At 32.2% G+C, this 16,737-nt stretch overlaps 1 protein-coding gene across 2 annotated transcripts in view; it reads right to left on the reverse strand.

The window, feature by feature from the left end:
- Window positions 1-4,018: 4,018 nt before the first annotated feature.
- Window positions 4,019-16,737, reverse strand: part of LOC139493479 (importin subunit alpha-1-like) — a 343,903-nt gene continuing 331,184 nt past the window's right edge. The window contains exons 3-12 of one of the 2 annotated variants that reach the window (XM_071281886.1): window positions 15,965-16,046; window positions 11,351-11,482; window positions 10,753-10,940; window positions 10,317-10,489; window positions 9,774-9,856; window positions 8,209-8,419; window positions 7,526-7,812; window positions 6,782-6,964; window positions 5,767-5,916; window positions 4,019-5,348 (exon numbers count right to left, since the gene is read on the reverse strand). In XM_071281886.1, coding sequence (XP_071137987.1) covers window positions 5,253-5,348; window positions 5,767-5,916; window positions 6,782-6,964; window positions 7,526-7,812; window positions 8,209-8,419; window positions 9,774-9,856; window positions 10,317-10,489; window positions 10,753-10,940; window positions 11,351-11,482; window positions 15,965-16,024 — 1,563 coding nt within the window. In that variant the 5' untranslated portion in view covers window positions 16,025-16,046 and the 3' untranslated portion in view covers window positions 4,019-5,252. Of the gene's footprint in view, window positions 5,349-5,766; window positions 5,917-6,781; window positions 6,965-7,525; window positions 7,813-8,208; window positions 8,420-9,773; window positions 9,857-10,316; window positions 10,490-10,752; window positions 10,941-11,350; window positions 11,483-15,964; window positions 16,051-16,737 lie in introns of both variants that reach the window. The other variant, XM_071281887.1, reaches the window with a different exon arrangement.

A 16,737-nucleotide genomic window follows, 5' to 3' on the forward strand; every position in this document is an offset into this window, starting at 1 on the left:
GGTTTTCAACGCAGTGACAAATTCCGCACCCGGAGGTGGTCCTCAGCTGACCCCTAAATAAACTTTTGTACTAGTTCAGTGAAAATGGACATCACACTAAACTCCAAAACATATAAATGAACTATTTTTTTTTTAAATGGGGAATGTGTCCATGGGACACAAATGATGACCCTTCTTGTCCATATCATATAGTTTAGCAAATTAACCTGACGATATCGGGATATGGGTATTTAGTCGGATCTTAACACGTACTTGTGATTTGTTTAAAACCGGTTTTAACGAAGAAATGTCGAAATGTTTAGAACTTAATTAAATCTGTTTTTGGGTAAGATGGTGCAAGCATATGATTTTCATTGCGTCTTACACTTTGAGAAGCGAATAATCTTTAGCTATTTTATTCAAATATTGTGTAAAAACGTTAATTATGAGCTATGAAAGTCAAGTGGCTCAAGCATTTTACTGAGGAAGTTTTAAAAAAATGCAAAGAAATATTTTAACAGTGGGTTAGATTTCATTAGTCTTTACTATCTATAGATTAACAACTATTGGTTGTATTTATAATTTAGAATCATCATTGAAGGTGGAGCGCGATTGCACAGTTAATTAATTATATTGATGTGCCATTTGTATGCAAGAGTGACATTCCGTTGTATTATGTGCCAATTCGAAAAAGTTATGCGAGTATTGTCTCCCTTTAACAGGTTCATTATTTTATAATTAAGTTTAGGTTTCTGATATAAATTTGAATAGTTACAAAATGTATCAATTGAATATATTTCAGTTTTTGTTATTGGTGTATCAAAAACATTGATGTACGAATATAATTTCATAAATTTGAAACGTTTAAAATGATGACATACCAATATAAAGAACCGTTCATCATTTTTGAAAAAGACTATGATTGAAAATCGTATTAATTATCTTCCCTTCATGATAGATTGATAGGGAAATGAATTACTTAAAAATTTAAACAGTAATGTTGATCTTATTAGACTATTTAAATACACTGTAAAACATTATATAACTTACCTGTATGAATATTTGTGTGATGCAAAATGTATGAGAAATGTTTTTGAGAAACACTTTTTAAAAAATAATATTCTGGTACAAGAAACCGAAGGTGTCATAACATTTAATTTCTAATTATTGTGCTGATTATATATATGTGATTATACTTAAAACATTGCTTTGTGATAATTTTGTGTAATATGTAATATATCTGTTGTATATATATGTTGAAGAATTGAATAAAGATAAAAAAAAAGATAGGGAAATGAACCAAAGTTCTCTACAGGTAATCACAGAGAGGGACTAGAAAGCAATTTTTAATTGTAGCTTATATAACGTTAAAACAACTTCCACATTAAACAAATGTTATTATATACAAATATAAGGACCTTGTTAGCTAAATCTACAAATTTTATTAGATATTATGAATTTTTATTACAATAGATTAATATGCTATATAATAGTTATAAACAGACATAACTGAAGAACAGTTAAAGACCACTACCAAAATATGTGCTTGTTCTAAGCCTTGTGTATAAGTTCCATAACGTTTGGTAAAGGCAAACTCAATTCAGAACAGAAACGAAAATTTCAGCAATTAATCCATTTGTAATTGACATAACTCTAGAAGGTTTGACTGATGCAACCAAAATTCGAACCTGATCTGTGTTTTGGTAAAAATCATTGTGTATAAGTTTCTTAATATTTCATAAAGGTAAACTTAGTTAAAGAACGGAAATGAAAAAAAAACCCCAGCAAATTGACAATTCTGGTCATATTAATTATTTTGTAGATCTTACTTTGCTGAACATTAATTATTGCTGTTTACACTTTATATCAATCTATAATAATAATCAAGATAATATAAAAAAAAAATGCAAAATTTTGTTTTCAGTGGTAGCAACCCAGTAATGGGTTGTTCGATTCATCTGAAAATTTCAGGGCGGATAGATCTTAACCAGATGAACAATTTTACACCATGTCAGATTTGCTGTAAAAGCTTTAGTTTTTGAGATATCAGCCAAAAACTATTTGACCACTATGTTCTATTGTTAGCCATGTTTATCGATGGATCAAAATTTCGGATACAATTTATAAACAAAATGTGTCAAAGCGACACAAATGGCCCGTCTCCAAAAGTTTTAAAATCTGCAATTTCAATAACACATATGGACACAAACATGATAGTAGTCCCGCATATTAAAAAATCAGCTCAAAATCTGGAGGTGTATAGAAAAATATCCGTATTTATATAACTGTCATTTTCAACAATTTTCAAAGTTGTAAACCCTTAATTTTAGAAAAGATTAGCGGAGTGGAAAGAAACTTTAGCTTGATCTGTAACTGATCATGGTTAGCTCACATACCAAAAATCAGCCCATTATCTGAAAAAAGGTCCGTATAACTAATTTTCAATAATTTATCAAAGTCCAAAGCCTGTAATTTCTGCAAAAATTAGGCGAGCAGAACAAAACTTTAGCTTGATCTGTAACTTATCTTGGTTAACTCACATGCCAAAAATCATCCCAATATCTGAAAGCGTTTAGAAAAAAAGTCTGTTTAACTGTGATTTTCAACAATTTATCAAAGTCCAAAGCCCGTAATTTTGGCTTAGCGGAGCGGAACAAAACTTGATCTGCAACTCATTATGGAGAACTTATATTCCATTGATCAGCCAAATATCTGAAGCGGTTTGAAACAAACTCTGTATAATGGTTTGTTGTGGAATGACGGAATTTCGGACATGGGTAAAACTATATGTCCCCGACCCCGACCACTTAGTGGCAGGGCCATAACTAGATACCCTAAGGAACATTTAGTAAAAGTTTGAAGGTATATGACCTAGTAGTTTCCAAGAAGATTTTTAAAATAGTTTCCAACGACGACGGATGCCAAGTGATGGCATAAGCTCACATGGGGCCCAAACCGGTGAGCTAAAAATGAAGTTCCCCAAGTCTGGAAAGAGAAAAAATCCACAATCAGAAACTAGTGGGTTACAAAGTATCCAATGTCGCTTTGCTTATGATTACACAACTGCATTCAAAGTATCATATAAAGGGAAAAGATGTTGTTAGCAAATTAACAGCATAATAACTGGGAAAGTAATATCCAAAACTTTGGCTTGGCAGAACATGTCAAAAGGTCTTTGATACTGCATCTGTTTACAAATGTTAATTGCTGAACCATGAAAATGAGGTAGTTTACTAACTCTAGAATTCAAGTATTGTAACCTGTAATTACATGGAAACGAATTAAACCAGCTGATTGTTGAACAGGTAAGGTAAGCATCTCATTTCCAATATTTACGCCTTCAAATGAGATAAACTTGAATTCACTGAAGAATGAAAACTGAATTTTCCAAATGATTGACATGTGCAATCTTATTTCTGTTTAATCAACCTCTAAGAAATGGGAAAGTCGAAGGCTTGTAAAACTTGGTGTATCCACAACATTTTTTTCTCTGCCAATACATGATGTTTGTACATGTTTTTTCAGGAGTTAGTTGGTGGTCCTGTAGCGTTATTCTTTTGGTAGTTCCAGTTATTCTCAGGAAGAGTTACAGGTCAGATGGATTCTTATCATACAGCCATGGGCACTTCAAATGATTGAAATAGGTTGAAAATCTAGAGATCAAGGTCAATGCAACAATGAACCAGGGCCAAACAAACATGTGTACACAAGAAATATATAAATAAGCATTCTGAGAGTATTGGATGGCAATACATAGTCCTCTTCCCGTTACAAATCAATATCTTCAACCACGGAAAAAATTATTTGAAAACGATTTGCAGTAATGATGGATGGAGGGAGTGCAAACCTAAAGCCACATTCAACTTTATTGGTAGGGGAGTGCAAATGGCGGACCTATTTCATGGACAAAGAAAATTAACAATTATCAATGAACCATAAAAATAAAGGTCAAGGTCTGAGTGATTAAGTTGTTAACAAATACAAACTAGCGACATTCTATAATAGGAAGGCGATATTTTGATATGAACACAACAATAAATAAGTTTCTATTTTTTTATCTGTTGATATGAATGAAATGTACAAAATGATAGACAAGATCGAAAGAAAGACTAGATGAAAGGACATTCATACAAAAATGAGAATAAAATTTCATACTTCACATACATTTACAGCAAGTTGCCAGAACTCCTTTCAAAATAATTAATAGCACTATAATTAACTAGCATCTTCACATGAAGGAATAAATGTTGATATAGATACAGTGTAACAGCTCACTCACAAAACTACTGTGTATCCATGTGTTTATTCTATTGACAGGACATACTTTCAGTGGTCTTATGTGTGACTACAATACTGTACCCATAACTCAAAATTGAGCATTAGAGACAATGTTACAGTAAAACTGAGATCATTAATCTTTTGAGAGTTATTCCAGAAATGTGGTTTTTTTTTGTTTTTTTTTAAATGAGAATGGACTGCAAGGCACTAAAATGTACCCATAGGTACATGAAAAGACTCCTAGAACCAGTTTTTTGGAAGAAAGCATTCTTCAAACCCCCAATTCCCACATTTTTTTTCTGGAATAGCCCATGAATAATATGCTTACTTTATACACACGACATGGCATTTTGAGCATTTACATTTTGTTATTGCACATTTATCTCTGATCTAGACTAGGATTGCAATGATGTTAATAACCACAATACATGAGAATTAGAATTGGACAAAATATGTGTAAAAATAAATAAAGGATGTTTTAATTTTACCTCGCTAGAACAGGTTGAAACACTGATTATTTCTTCCTAAAGAATATAGAACTATTTATAAAGCATTGGTTCAAATAAGAGATTTATACTTGTATCATTGCAACCCTAGTGTCAATTTATTTTTCTCAGTTGACAAAATTTTCCCCCCATCATTTTTATATTAAACAACTCTGTGCATCTAAGTGAATTAATTTCTGATACATCACATGGTATTAAAAATAATATAATTTAAACTTTTACAATATGTTGCCTCTTTTTAGACAAGAAATAATATATTAACAGTTTCAAAATCATAAATTCTTCCATATTAAAAATATTAGTACAATTGAGCACTTTACAAATAGACATAACATGGAAACAGTGATAGCACTTTGTAATCTATTATAATTTCTCTGCAGTATTATGCTTCTCTGTTCTCTTTAAAATGTTTCTCAGCATACAATCTCACCAAGACATCATCATAATCATTTAATTGATATCACAGTCTACTTTTACAATGTTCTAAGATCAGAAAGAGAAACCTTGTTGTGGAATGGTTGCTGCTGCATTGAATTGATAGGCATTACCATCTGTAGATGTGGGAGCTAAACTCTCATCCTCTTCCTGAAAAACGTCAAAATATTGCATTAATATCAGTGGAACAGATTAGTTAAAGACCAAGGTATTATTTTTAAACAATTAAATAATGTGTTGGCATAAAAACAAATAATTTGAACTTTGAAAATTAAAAATATGTTTGCAATGTGGTAATTCATGTTTGTAAGTGAAATTAAAATAACCACTTTCAAAAAATAAAGGCTTTTTATATACAGTAAGTTATCTGTACCAACACAATGCATTGACCCTATAAACTCTGGATTATAACATTCACTGAACAAATAGTTTTGTTTGTAACATGTATCAGTTAATTTTTACATCTTCAGCTTTATAATTCATGTTGTTATTCCCCAATAATATTTTCTTTGCAAAAGAAAAATGTCTCTGAATTAAAAAACAAAATTTGAGCGACTGAATTACTAACCTCTCCACCAAACCATTTCTCTATCAATTCTAAAGCTGCCTTGTACACATGTTCATTCTCATGGTTCTGTAAATCTTCTATCTTATCTAGACCACCACTCTCTTCAACCATTACACATACAATCTCTTGCTGGCCTATCTTTTCTGCTGCCTATTCAATAATTGATAAACATCCATAAATTTAATTTCATGAGAAAAATTTAGCCTGCCGTTCAACCCTACATCTACCACCAGATATAAGTTAGAAAACATGGTTTATATGGGGACGGAGTCCCCAATAACAGTAGAAAATTCAATATAAAAAAAATACGGGAAAATTTCCTGAATTTTTCATTGTACTAATGAACTCAAAATCGTTCAAATTTTTTTTGTCGCGTTTTGAAATCCCGGACCTGCGCTGAAATTTACAATGTACTTCCTTTTTCCGGTCTCGTTTGTATGAAACTTTGAGTAAAATATATATTTATCAGTCTAGTATAAAATAGGAAGGAACGCGCAATACCAATTTCATTTTTAATAATTCCTTGATATGAAAAAAACGTTACCTGATGAAAGCGTTTCTTTGTTTACATTGCATATGACGTCAATTTAAATAACGTCACAACTAAATCCCTAACAACAGAACCAAAATCGGAAACGTTAAGGTATTTCCATTTCTTTTTTTTTAAACAAATATTTAAGTTACAAAAAAATAATTCATACAGACTTCGTCCCCATTTACAGGTAATGCCTGCCTCATATTAGTATTGAATCAACTTGATGAAATAAAATGTTGATCCAAAATATAGAATAAAAGGCCATAAACAGTTATCAAGTTTGTATGGACCCTATTTTCTTCAGTTCATATTTCATTTGGACTAAGGGTCAATATCTGTTATCATAATGAAAAACAACAAGAAAATAGAAACAAATTATAGAATGAAAAATGTGCATATAACCCACAAGATGTACACATTTGACAATACTGTAACTTTCCTAATCATTGATAAATTCTAAATACTTTATAAAGTACATACTGTTATAATATTATTAACAGCATCCAGAATGACTAGTGAGACTTTAGCCTCCTTGACGGTCAGTAAATCACATAGGGGTTTGATAGCTCCCAACTGTACTAGATAGGCTATCTGTTCAACGGTTCCTCCTGATGTCAGGTTTGTAATGGCCCAGGCTGCTTCCTTCTGACTCTTATAATCACCCTGAAACAAAATTGGCATATATATGGTTCAGAGTGTATGACACTCATAAGATGTTACTTAAAAACTATACTCAGTTTTCACTTGGAAACTATATTACATGATACCAAAATGCAACAACATATATGAATACTGTGAATGATTATTGTTCCTTGGATACACATTTTTATACATATATACTGATGAAACAAACAATGCTATACCATTTTTTTTCTCTCCCTAAAGGCATTTGTATACAAAATATGGTTTATACAGGTATAAGACCTCTCACAATATTGAGCAGTATATAAAAAGCTGATTAGCATGTCAGTCTCAATGGTAGCATGCATGTGAGAAAAAAACTAATATAATCACAAAGCAATAATGATTGCAACATGTGTGTTTTCAAAATAATGTGGATTTTTGTGTCATCTCTATTAAATATATGTTGTTCTATCCTTCAAATCACGGTTAGTGTACACTTTCTGACACAGAAATATTTGAATTTCTTGCAAAGAATCAATATAATCGTGTTTAAACAGTTGGTTTTCTGACATTATGGCAATGCACTACAACAACACAAACCTTGATGAGTATTTCCAGTATAGGTTGTAACAACTGTTTATCTACAACTTGTTGTATTTGAGCTGTATTTCCAGCAGTTATATTTGATATTGTCCATGCAGCTTCTTTTTGTATATTGATTTTGGGATGTTTGAGCAGTTCGTGGAATGGGTCGAGACAGTTGTGATCCAGAACAAGTTGTGTTTGGTGATCATCACCAGTAACAATGTTTCCAATAGCACGTAAAGCTGGAGTTATCACAGGGACTTCGTTACTAGCCAGTAATTCAACAAGTCTTGGCACCACACCTAAAAATATAAAATACACTTGTTTGTAAACTTATGCCATGGTTATAGATCTTCTAAATTTTACTTTTCTTCGCCAGATGTGAAAAAAACGGTCAGATGTGAAAAAGTTGAAACCTATACATGCTTTTAAAATCAGAGAATATATTTATGCCATGATTCATAAATTAATGGGTAGTTTTGGTTGGTCTGGGAAAAAAGAAATCTGGTTGTCATAAATGTGTAACATTACTGTCATGACTATATATCACCTTTATTAGATTGAACTTCTGCTTTGGTCATTCTGTTGGGCATGTTCATAAATTGATCATAGTAAAAGTGGAAAAGGGGTACACAACTTAATAATGCTATCTTTTTATAATTACTACAAATACAGTATAGCTATGCTGGTGTACTTACCACTATCTACAACTTCCTGTATTTTATCATTAGTACCATCAGTGAGATAGGACAAGGCCCAGCATGTGTCTGTTAACACTTCTCTATCTGTGTGATGGAGTAGTCTGGCTAATGTTGGTAAAAACTGACGAACTATCTTAAACTTTGGTGGGGGATTCTTGTTTCTACAAAGGTTGGACAAAGTCCATGTGACATTCCTCAAAAATGCAGGCTGAAAATTAGAAAATAGTTTAGAAGAATAGATTTTGTTCAAAAGTTAGTAAAATAATATGTATGATAATCAGAAGTGCACAACAATGAGATTTCAGACTGACTTGTCTCTCTTTTTCAGGTCCAGAGCACAAAATATTCATAATGGTCACAAATAACAGGCTACGCGAATGAATTCTATTTTTACAGGACATTCGGTCTGGTAAGCATCCTAGCTTTACCAGACCGAATGAAATTTTACCAGACCAATTTTTTTTTTACATCTAATTGTATATTATCCGACAAAAAACAACAAACATATGACTTCGTTGTGCCCTTCTCCTCCCCAAAATGCACAAATTAAAACAAAATGATGTAACAAGAGGGGATATTGTTATGAAAGTTGTGCACAATTGCTTGAATGCATTTCAGTGAAGAGTAATGCCCCATTTTGTTGGATTTTGACAATGTTTGTGAACTAAACATAAATTAGAGTTTCTGTATAAAATATTATTTCCTGTTTCTTCTTTCTTTTTCATATATCTTTTGGTTTTCAATTCTTGTGGTTATATTTCATAGCTAAATTTTGTGATCTGCTTGGATTTTTATTCATTTATTGTATTTAAATTGGCAAACCCGGAATTATCCTTATCCGTTCCCAGAATCTGATCCGGTTTTATTTACATTTCCGGTTGTGGCAATGATGGCATCCATTGTTGTTTTTGACAGTCGGATATGTTTTTACCCGGATTTACACATTACTGGTTGTCGATGTTCGGCATAAAGCTAGCGGTTGAACAAAATAAACATCGCTGTGATGAATAATAAAGATGAAAATGAATTTGAGATCGTTTGGCAATTTTGCTAGAATGTTCCATGAAAAAAAACACCGGACATTCGGACTGGAATTCAACAAAATTTTACCAGACCGATCCATTATTCACCGGATTTGTCCAACGGTCCGACGTATTTCGTGTAGTCTGAAATAACTCATGGCAGTACAAGCAAATGTTTAACCCTATGACACTTAATTTACCAGTCCAAATGCATGTTCCTGTATTCAGCATTTGGTTACAGTAGCATGGTAGGATCGTGTCAGAAATTTGTTTTTGTAAATATCTAGGTTAATTGGACAAATTTTCTCTGAATTTTTCACATGTTTATGTCAGGCTTTTAATTGCAGACTTAATGGTAGGTGTTTTTCTCATTGTTGAAGGCCTGCCAGAAACCAATAGTTACTTATACCAATTTCATTCAAATTTTCAAACATAGATAGTTGTTATTGTCCATTGGTAATAAGCACACATTTTTTTATAAGAAGTTAGACGCTCAACTTGTAAAACCTCAGAAGTTTTATCGGTGACAAAATTACTTACTGGTGTATCTGTTTTTATTAATCTTAACAGTGGTTCAACAATTCCCATCTCAGTAACATAATCCCTCAGCTCTGGTCCATCACCTAGAATCAAATATTTTAGATATTACTCATCAAATATTGATTACATAGATCACAACCTAATATTTGTACATCAAGTTTGGTTTAAATTTATTCAGAAGTTTCTTTTCATCATTATACTAGTTTTGGACATACTACAATCCAGGTGACAATATTTCATATAGTCCTAAAGGATAAAATGAGCAAATACAATTTGCAAATCAAGATAATATGATGTAGAATTAAAATTTCAAAACCCAATTTCAAAACATGAAATATCAAATTTTATATTTACATATACAATTACAAAGTTTGCTTTATGTCCCTTTATTGGTCAACATATGATTACAAAAACAGCTATAAAAGTGGAAACAAACTTATGACAAAATGGCAGAATTAAGACAAAAATGTCTGAGGAATTTTTCTAAAGGTTTTCCCCGTGTTCGTTTTATTGTAATCCTGACAACACGCATATCATGCTTACCTGCAATATTACCAAGAGCCCAGACAGCTTGTTCACAAACATTATGATGAGAAGATTCTAAAAGTTTTATAAATGGAGGGACAGCTCCAGCCTTGACCACAACTTTAGTTTGATCACTGGTTCCTGATGCAATGTTGGTTAAAGCCCAGGCAGCCTCAAACTGCAAATCTGGCCTGCAATTTTATAAAAGTTCAGTTATAAGCATATATAATAGAATACACAATTTCAGTCTATATTCAATACAAAAACATTTGCCTTCTTCATTTACTAAAGTCATCTGCAAGTACATTATCAACATTTTAGATGAACTATTGCTAGGAATTTTTCAATGTTGAAAGACTACTTTCAATTACAGACCAACAAACAGGAGTAAAACAATATACTCCCAAACTTCAGCTACATGGGCATAAAATATAATCACAACAGAAATAGTAACCTGTCATTGTGAGCCAGATATTCCACCATTCGAGGTATAACACCAGCATGTATGATATCATCAATAGGAGGGTTTCTTTCCTTTGACAGTAGTTTTCTTGCTCCCTGTGTACACTGCAGCTGAGTAGCAGCATCTGTACTGTTAATGCCGGCTATAATCTCAACTAATGTCAGTCCAGAGGCATTGGTCTGAAAAATTACAAAACAAAAATGAAAGTTATTCAGTTAATAGTCTAAATATTTGACAACAATAACTACTAACATGTATTTCATATCAGCTGTAGTTGTGCATCACTACATGATTTATCTAAGAGTTCTTAAAAAGTTTATATCTATTTTGCATTGCAGCAATAGAAAAAAGTGAGGATTTTAAGCAGATTTTCTTCAAGGACCAACAAGGAGAGAGTATGGGAACTGTTAAACCTTTGTGAAAGTAATTACTTGTAATGTTCCTTAATAAAAAGTCTAATGTTTTGTATGTTTAATTACCTATCAAAGATATCAGTCTTATAATTAAGTAAACTGATTCAAAATAAAGAAAGAAATAATTTAATGACTGGGACAAGTTTATCATGTTCATATGGGATTAAAACAATTACTTTATTTGTGGCATCTCCTAAAGGACTGGTAGGTTCTTCATCTATGGCCACATTTCTCCTTTTCAACAGCTGGTCATCTTTCTTAGATTTTCTTAGTTCTACAGAAACTTCATTTCTACGTCTTCTCATCTCCTGAAATATACATTCTTAATTATTATCAATCAATTTTTTGGAATTTACCTATAATACCTGAATATTGACCATGTTAATCAATCACAGCAGTTTAAATACCTCTTTAGCGCTCACTAACATGTTTAACCCCACCACATTCTTTATGTGCCTGTCTTAAGTCAGGAGCCTAAAGAGGAGCGGTTGTTTTTTTTTTTATTGAACTTTTTCATATATTTGAAGTAAGTGCCTAGCAGTCTAAGATACAATATGGTTTTTTTTTCCTCATTGTTGAAGGTCGTACAGTTGCCTTTAATTGCTGGCATCAACTTTATTTGAACTTTTGTGGATACAATGCAGCTGTCTCATTGGAAATCAAACCATTTCTCCTTATTTTCTTATATTCATTCTAAGGCCAAAAATATGTATGTGGTTTATTCAATATAAACCATGATCATGATGATAACGGACCAACACTGCCTTTTTTCTGCTTTGATACTTTATAAAAAAAAAGAGTAATTGAATTATCTACATGTAACTTTGCATGTTTCCTGTATGATAAATCTTTTAACTGCTTTTTACTTATGGTTCAAGAAATAAAAATGAAAACAACACGTTATAATTTTCACGAGTCTGAAACAATTTTCAATATAACCTTCATCGAAAATGTCCTTTCGTTCTAAAAATAGATTGTTGAAAGGGTCCCGTTGAAATGTTGACAGTCTGCACCGTTAGCCACGAGTCCGATGCCCCAGACTAGTAAAATTTCATTCAGACTAGTAAGTTTTTGCAAAACTTTGCTTGGACCAATAAGAAAAATGTCAGAATATTGGTCTTCGGACTAGTAGTTGAAAAAGTTTTTGGTGCAGACTGATGTTCCGTTGCTTAAAGGTACGGTACACGTGGTGAGGAAACATTTCGATCTCTCTGTCTTTATCCAATTAGCGTTAGCCATGTTTTCATAATTCTTTTCATACTTCTGGGGACTTAACATAACACTTAGCAATGAATTAAAACGAAAGTAAATTTCCGGTAAAAATATTGAATAGAAACATGTTTTAAGTACCCGGCCACGTCCACTTGTATGTTTGTCCATCTGATGAGTTAAGCCTTTTTTCAACTGATTTTTATAGTTTGTTCTTATGTTGTACTGTTATACCACTGTCCCAGCTTAGGGGAGTGTTGGGATCCCCCTAACATGTTTAACCCCGCCACATTATTTATGTATGTGCCTGTCCAAAGTCAGGAGCCTGTAATTCAGTGTGGTTGTCATTTGTTTGTGTGTTACATATTTGTTTTTTTCTTTTCATTTTTGTTGAGCCTTCGACTTTAGTCAAAAAAGCGAGACTAAGCGATCATACATTCCGTCGTCGGCGGCGGCATCCACAAATATTCACTCTGTGGTTTAAGTTTTTGAAATTTTAATAACTTTCTTAAACTATACTGAATTTCTACCAAACTTGGACAGAAGCTTGTTATGATCATAAGAAAGTATCGAGAAGTAAATTTTGTAAAAATAAAATTCCATTTTTTCCGTATTTTACTTATAAATGGACTTAGTTTTTCTGCGAGGAAACATTACATTCACTCTGTGGTTAAAGTTTTTTAAATTTTAATAACTTTCATAAACTATCCTTGATTTGTACTAAACTTGGACAGAAGCTTGTTTATGATCATAAGATAGTATCAAGAAGAAAATTTTGTAAAAATAAATTTCCACTTTTCCGTATTTTACTTATAAAAGGATACTTTTTCTGCAAGGAAACATTACATTCTCTCTGTGGTTAAAGTTTTTAAAATTTTAATAACTTTCATAAACTATCCTTGATTTGTACCAAACTTGGACAGAAGCTTGTTTATGATCATAAGATAGTATCAAGAAGAAAATTTTGTAAAAATAAATTTTCACTTTTCCGTATTTTACTTATAAATGGACTTAGTTTTTTTGCCAGAAACAAAACATTCACTCTGTGGTTGTTTTTAAAAATTTTATAATGTTCTTAAACTATCCTGGATTTCTACCAAACTTAGACAAAAGCCTGTTTCTGATCATAAGATATTATTCAGAAGTGAATTTGGTAAAAAAAAAAAATCACTTTTTCCGTATTTTACTTATAAATGGACTTCCAGTTAACATTACATACAGTCTGCAGTTAAAGTTTAATAAAAATTTTATAAAACATTTATTAGATTCATAAACTATCCTGGATTTTTTTACCAAACTTGGAAGCTTCTTTCAATCAAAAGACAGTATCGAGAGGGAAATTTTTATTGATGTTTTTCCTCATTTCTGTTGAGTCTGCGATTAACAGCAAAAGTACAGGGCTTTCCATTGAAGCCGGTAGCCGGCGGAAATCCGCAGTTTGCGGTGGCTTCAAGTGCCCGCTACTTCGCTGACAAAAATATAAATTCAAAAAGAAAAAAATATCTTTTTCAAATGTTTACAGGCAGCCGAGAGACGTATTGTCGCAAAGTCGCGGTCACGATAAACAAGGATGAAAAGTCAGTGTTTACCTTGGGCTAAATATAGTTCACATGAATTCAGGTCACTGATTGGTTGTCTATTTAAAGTCAGAATGCATCGTTTCTTTTTAAAGATAACAAGAGAGACGTTCCGGTGGCCATTGAAGGATAACAATAGAGACGTTCCGATGGTCATTAACTCGTTGGCTTTTTTGGCTTTTAAAACGTGAAAACAATCAGATTAGGATGACAATCTTATGTTATGAAATAATATCAGTCAAATTAAAGAAAGTGTAGTAGATCATATTGTTCAGAATCTGGAAAACAGTCTCTTTTGAAGTTCATTTTTCAAAGCCCACGTGGTGTTCAGAGAGGTCAAAAACGAAAGTAGAATATTGTCGACTCGACCTCAAATAAATAACATTTCCAAATGATTTATGTATCCGACTTATTGAATAGTTTACAAAAAAAAAGAGAAAATCAGGGGATATATCAATTTTCTGTCAATGCTTGTGAAATAATTGTATGGTTTAAATACGCGTAACAGTCTTTAGAGAGAAAAGGGGGGTCATTTGTTTACAAATGCACGTAGTTATGCAAAATAAATCGAGCAAGATTTTTTTAACAAATCGGATTATTGTATGAATTAATCTCCTTTAAAAGTAAATGAATTTCAAGCGTAAGGTAAAAAAAAATAACATAAAAAAAAAAAAAAAATTCTTTGAGATTTTTTTTCTTTCTTTAATTTCATACATAAAAAATGGTCATTTGAAAGATGAAATTAGGTGCCAGGAGATTGCGAGAATGTAGGATTTTGCTCTATTTATATCAGAGCTTCTGGGGGCCTTCAGCGGCCCCCAGACCCCCTGCCGTAAGGCACCAAGCTTACAGCTTGGTGGGCGTCCGGCTTTGCCGAACGCATGTTACAGCCGCCTATAATTTTAATTCAGCCTTCTACTTCAATTTCAATGGAAAGCCCTGAAAGTAGGCGAGACACTGGGTTCCGTGGAACCCTTACGAATTTTTTTACATAAATAAGGCCGTAATTTTTCTCGTTTTTATTGTTTTACGTTGTCTTATCTGGGCCTTTTATAGCTGACTATGCGGTATGGGCTTTGCTCATTGTTGAAGGCCATACGGTGACCTATAGTTGTAAATGTCTGTCATTTTGGTCTTTTGTGGATAGTTGTCTCATTGGCAATCATACCACATCTTTTTTATATTTAGTTTCCTTTTGAGAGGATTATGATGATAACAAGACTCGGCTAGTGTTGGCAGGAAGCGTCCCTTGAACGTATGGGGTTGTGCAATGGCGCGTCCAGGCGTGTTTGCGTGCCTTAACGATAACAGGGTTAGAACTCATCAAAACGAAATCAGTTGGAACATGAAAGGCCAAATCACTTGTTATATGAAGTCAGCATCAGAAACCAAAAGTTCTAAGAAGGGACAAGAAAATCCAGATTTATGTAAATAAAATTAGACAAAAGCATTGTTTATTTTTAGTTCAAGAGTATATATAGTATATATTTATTTTAGTTGATGAGTGAACACACACATTCAATATCGTCTTAATGGAAAAAACCAATACACTAAGGAGCTTGGTGGTAAAAACCCAATTTGATATTTGCTTGACGGGTGACTTAGACAGCTCGACTTGGAATTAATAATGCAATTGAAAAACTATTTCACTCAAATAGATAAAAAAAATGGAGGGGTAAAAACCCCAATTTGTGAATTCTTATCTGGAGCTCTGATGACTAAAACAGACCTTAAAAAAATAGATAAATCTATCTAAGATTAATTTTGTCTAAGGGAGTTGAATCTTTTCTTATAAATTTACAAAAAGCATCAAATCTTTCTTTTATTTTAAAGACTGACTAAATGTTTTGTTATATAATTGCTACACAAAAAATTTAATAATCTGACCTTCTAAATTTTGGGGCCTAATCATTTCCTTTCATTACAACACTCATTAAACAAATATTACTTTAATATGTGTAATATGAATATTTATTTTAATTTATTACTCAGTTCTTCACTTACATCAACATCTCTTCCTTTGTTTTTGTAGGTTTTAATACGAGCATTTTCATTGGAAGGCATCTTTTACAGCTTTCTTTTAAATCTGAAATAATCAGAACTTTTAGCACTTGTAATTATAATATATATCTAGATTCAGATGTACAATAACAATGTCAACATATCAATATAACTAAATTTTTTAAATCCTAAAGATTTTCATGAGTCATTTTCATTTTCTGATTAGTGAAACATGAAAGCAAGTTTTTATGATTTTAATTTGATTTTAGATCGCATACATGTCAGCAGTCTGCACGGTTAGCCACTAGTCCGATGCCCCAGACTAGTCAAATTTGGTTCGGACTAGTAAGTTTTTGCAAAACTTTGTTTGGCCCAATAAGAAAAATGTTAGAATATTAGTCTTCGGACTAGTAGTTTAAAAAGTTTTTGGTGCAGACTGATATTTATTGTCATGCATGTGAAGCAAACTTTTCCAGATATATTTTTCTGTAATATTTATGTCCAACTTACGTCAGAAAATTAAAATAAGCCTGAATATTATCGTTGCTAAAAAAAACATGAAAAATTTCTACATACAACATCACAGTAACCAAATTGCAGTTGAAATCTTGCATGTCTTTGATCAAAATGTTATCAAAAAGTAATCAGGAAGTGAAAAGTAACTGATTAACGTTAAAAAAATTGACTGATCACAATGATTTCATGAAATAATGAAATCAATTACAGCTGATTATGATAACATTTACCTAAAGCCTGCATGCAAGTCATAAAAAAAG

Source organism: Mytilus edulis, chromosome 10 (genome assembly GCF_963676685.1).
Source record: "Mytilus edulis chromosome 10, xbMytEdul2.2, whole genome shotgun sequence".
NCBI classification, from domain to species: domain Eukaryota; kingdom Metazoa; phylum Mollusca; class Bivalvia; order Mytilida; family Mytilidae; genus Mytilus; species Mytilus edulis.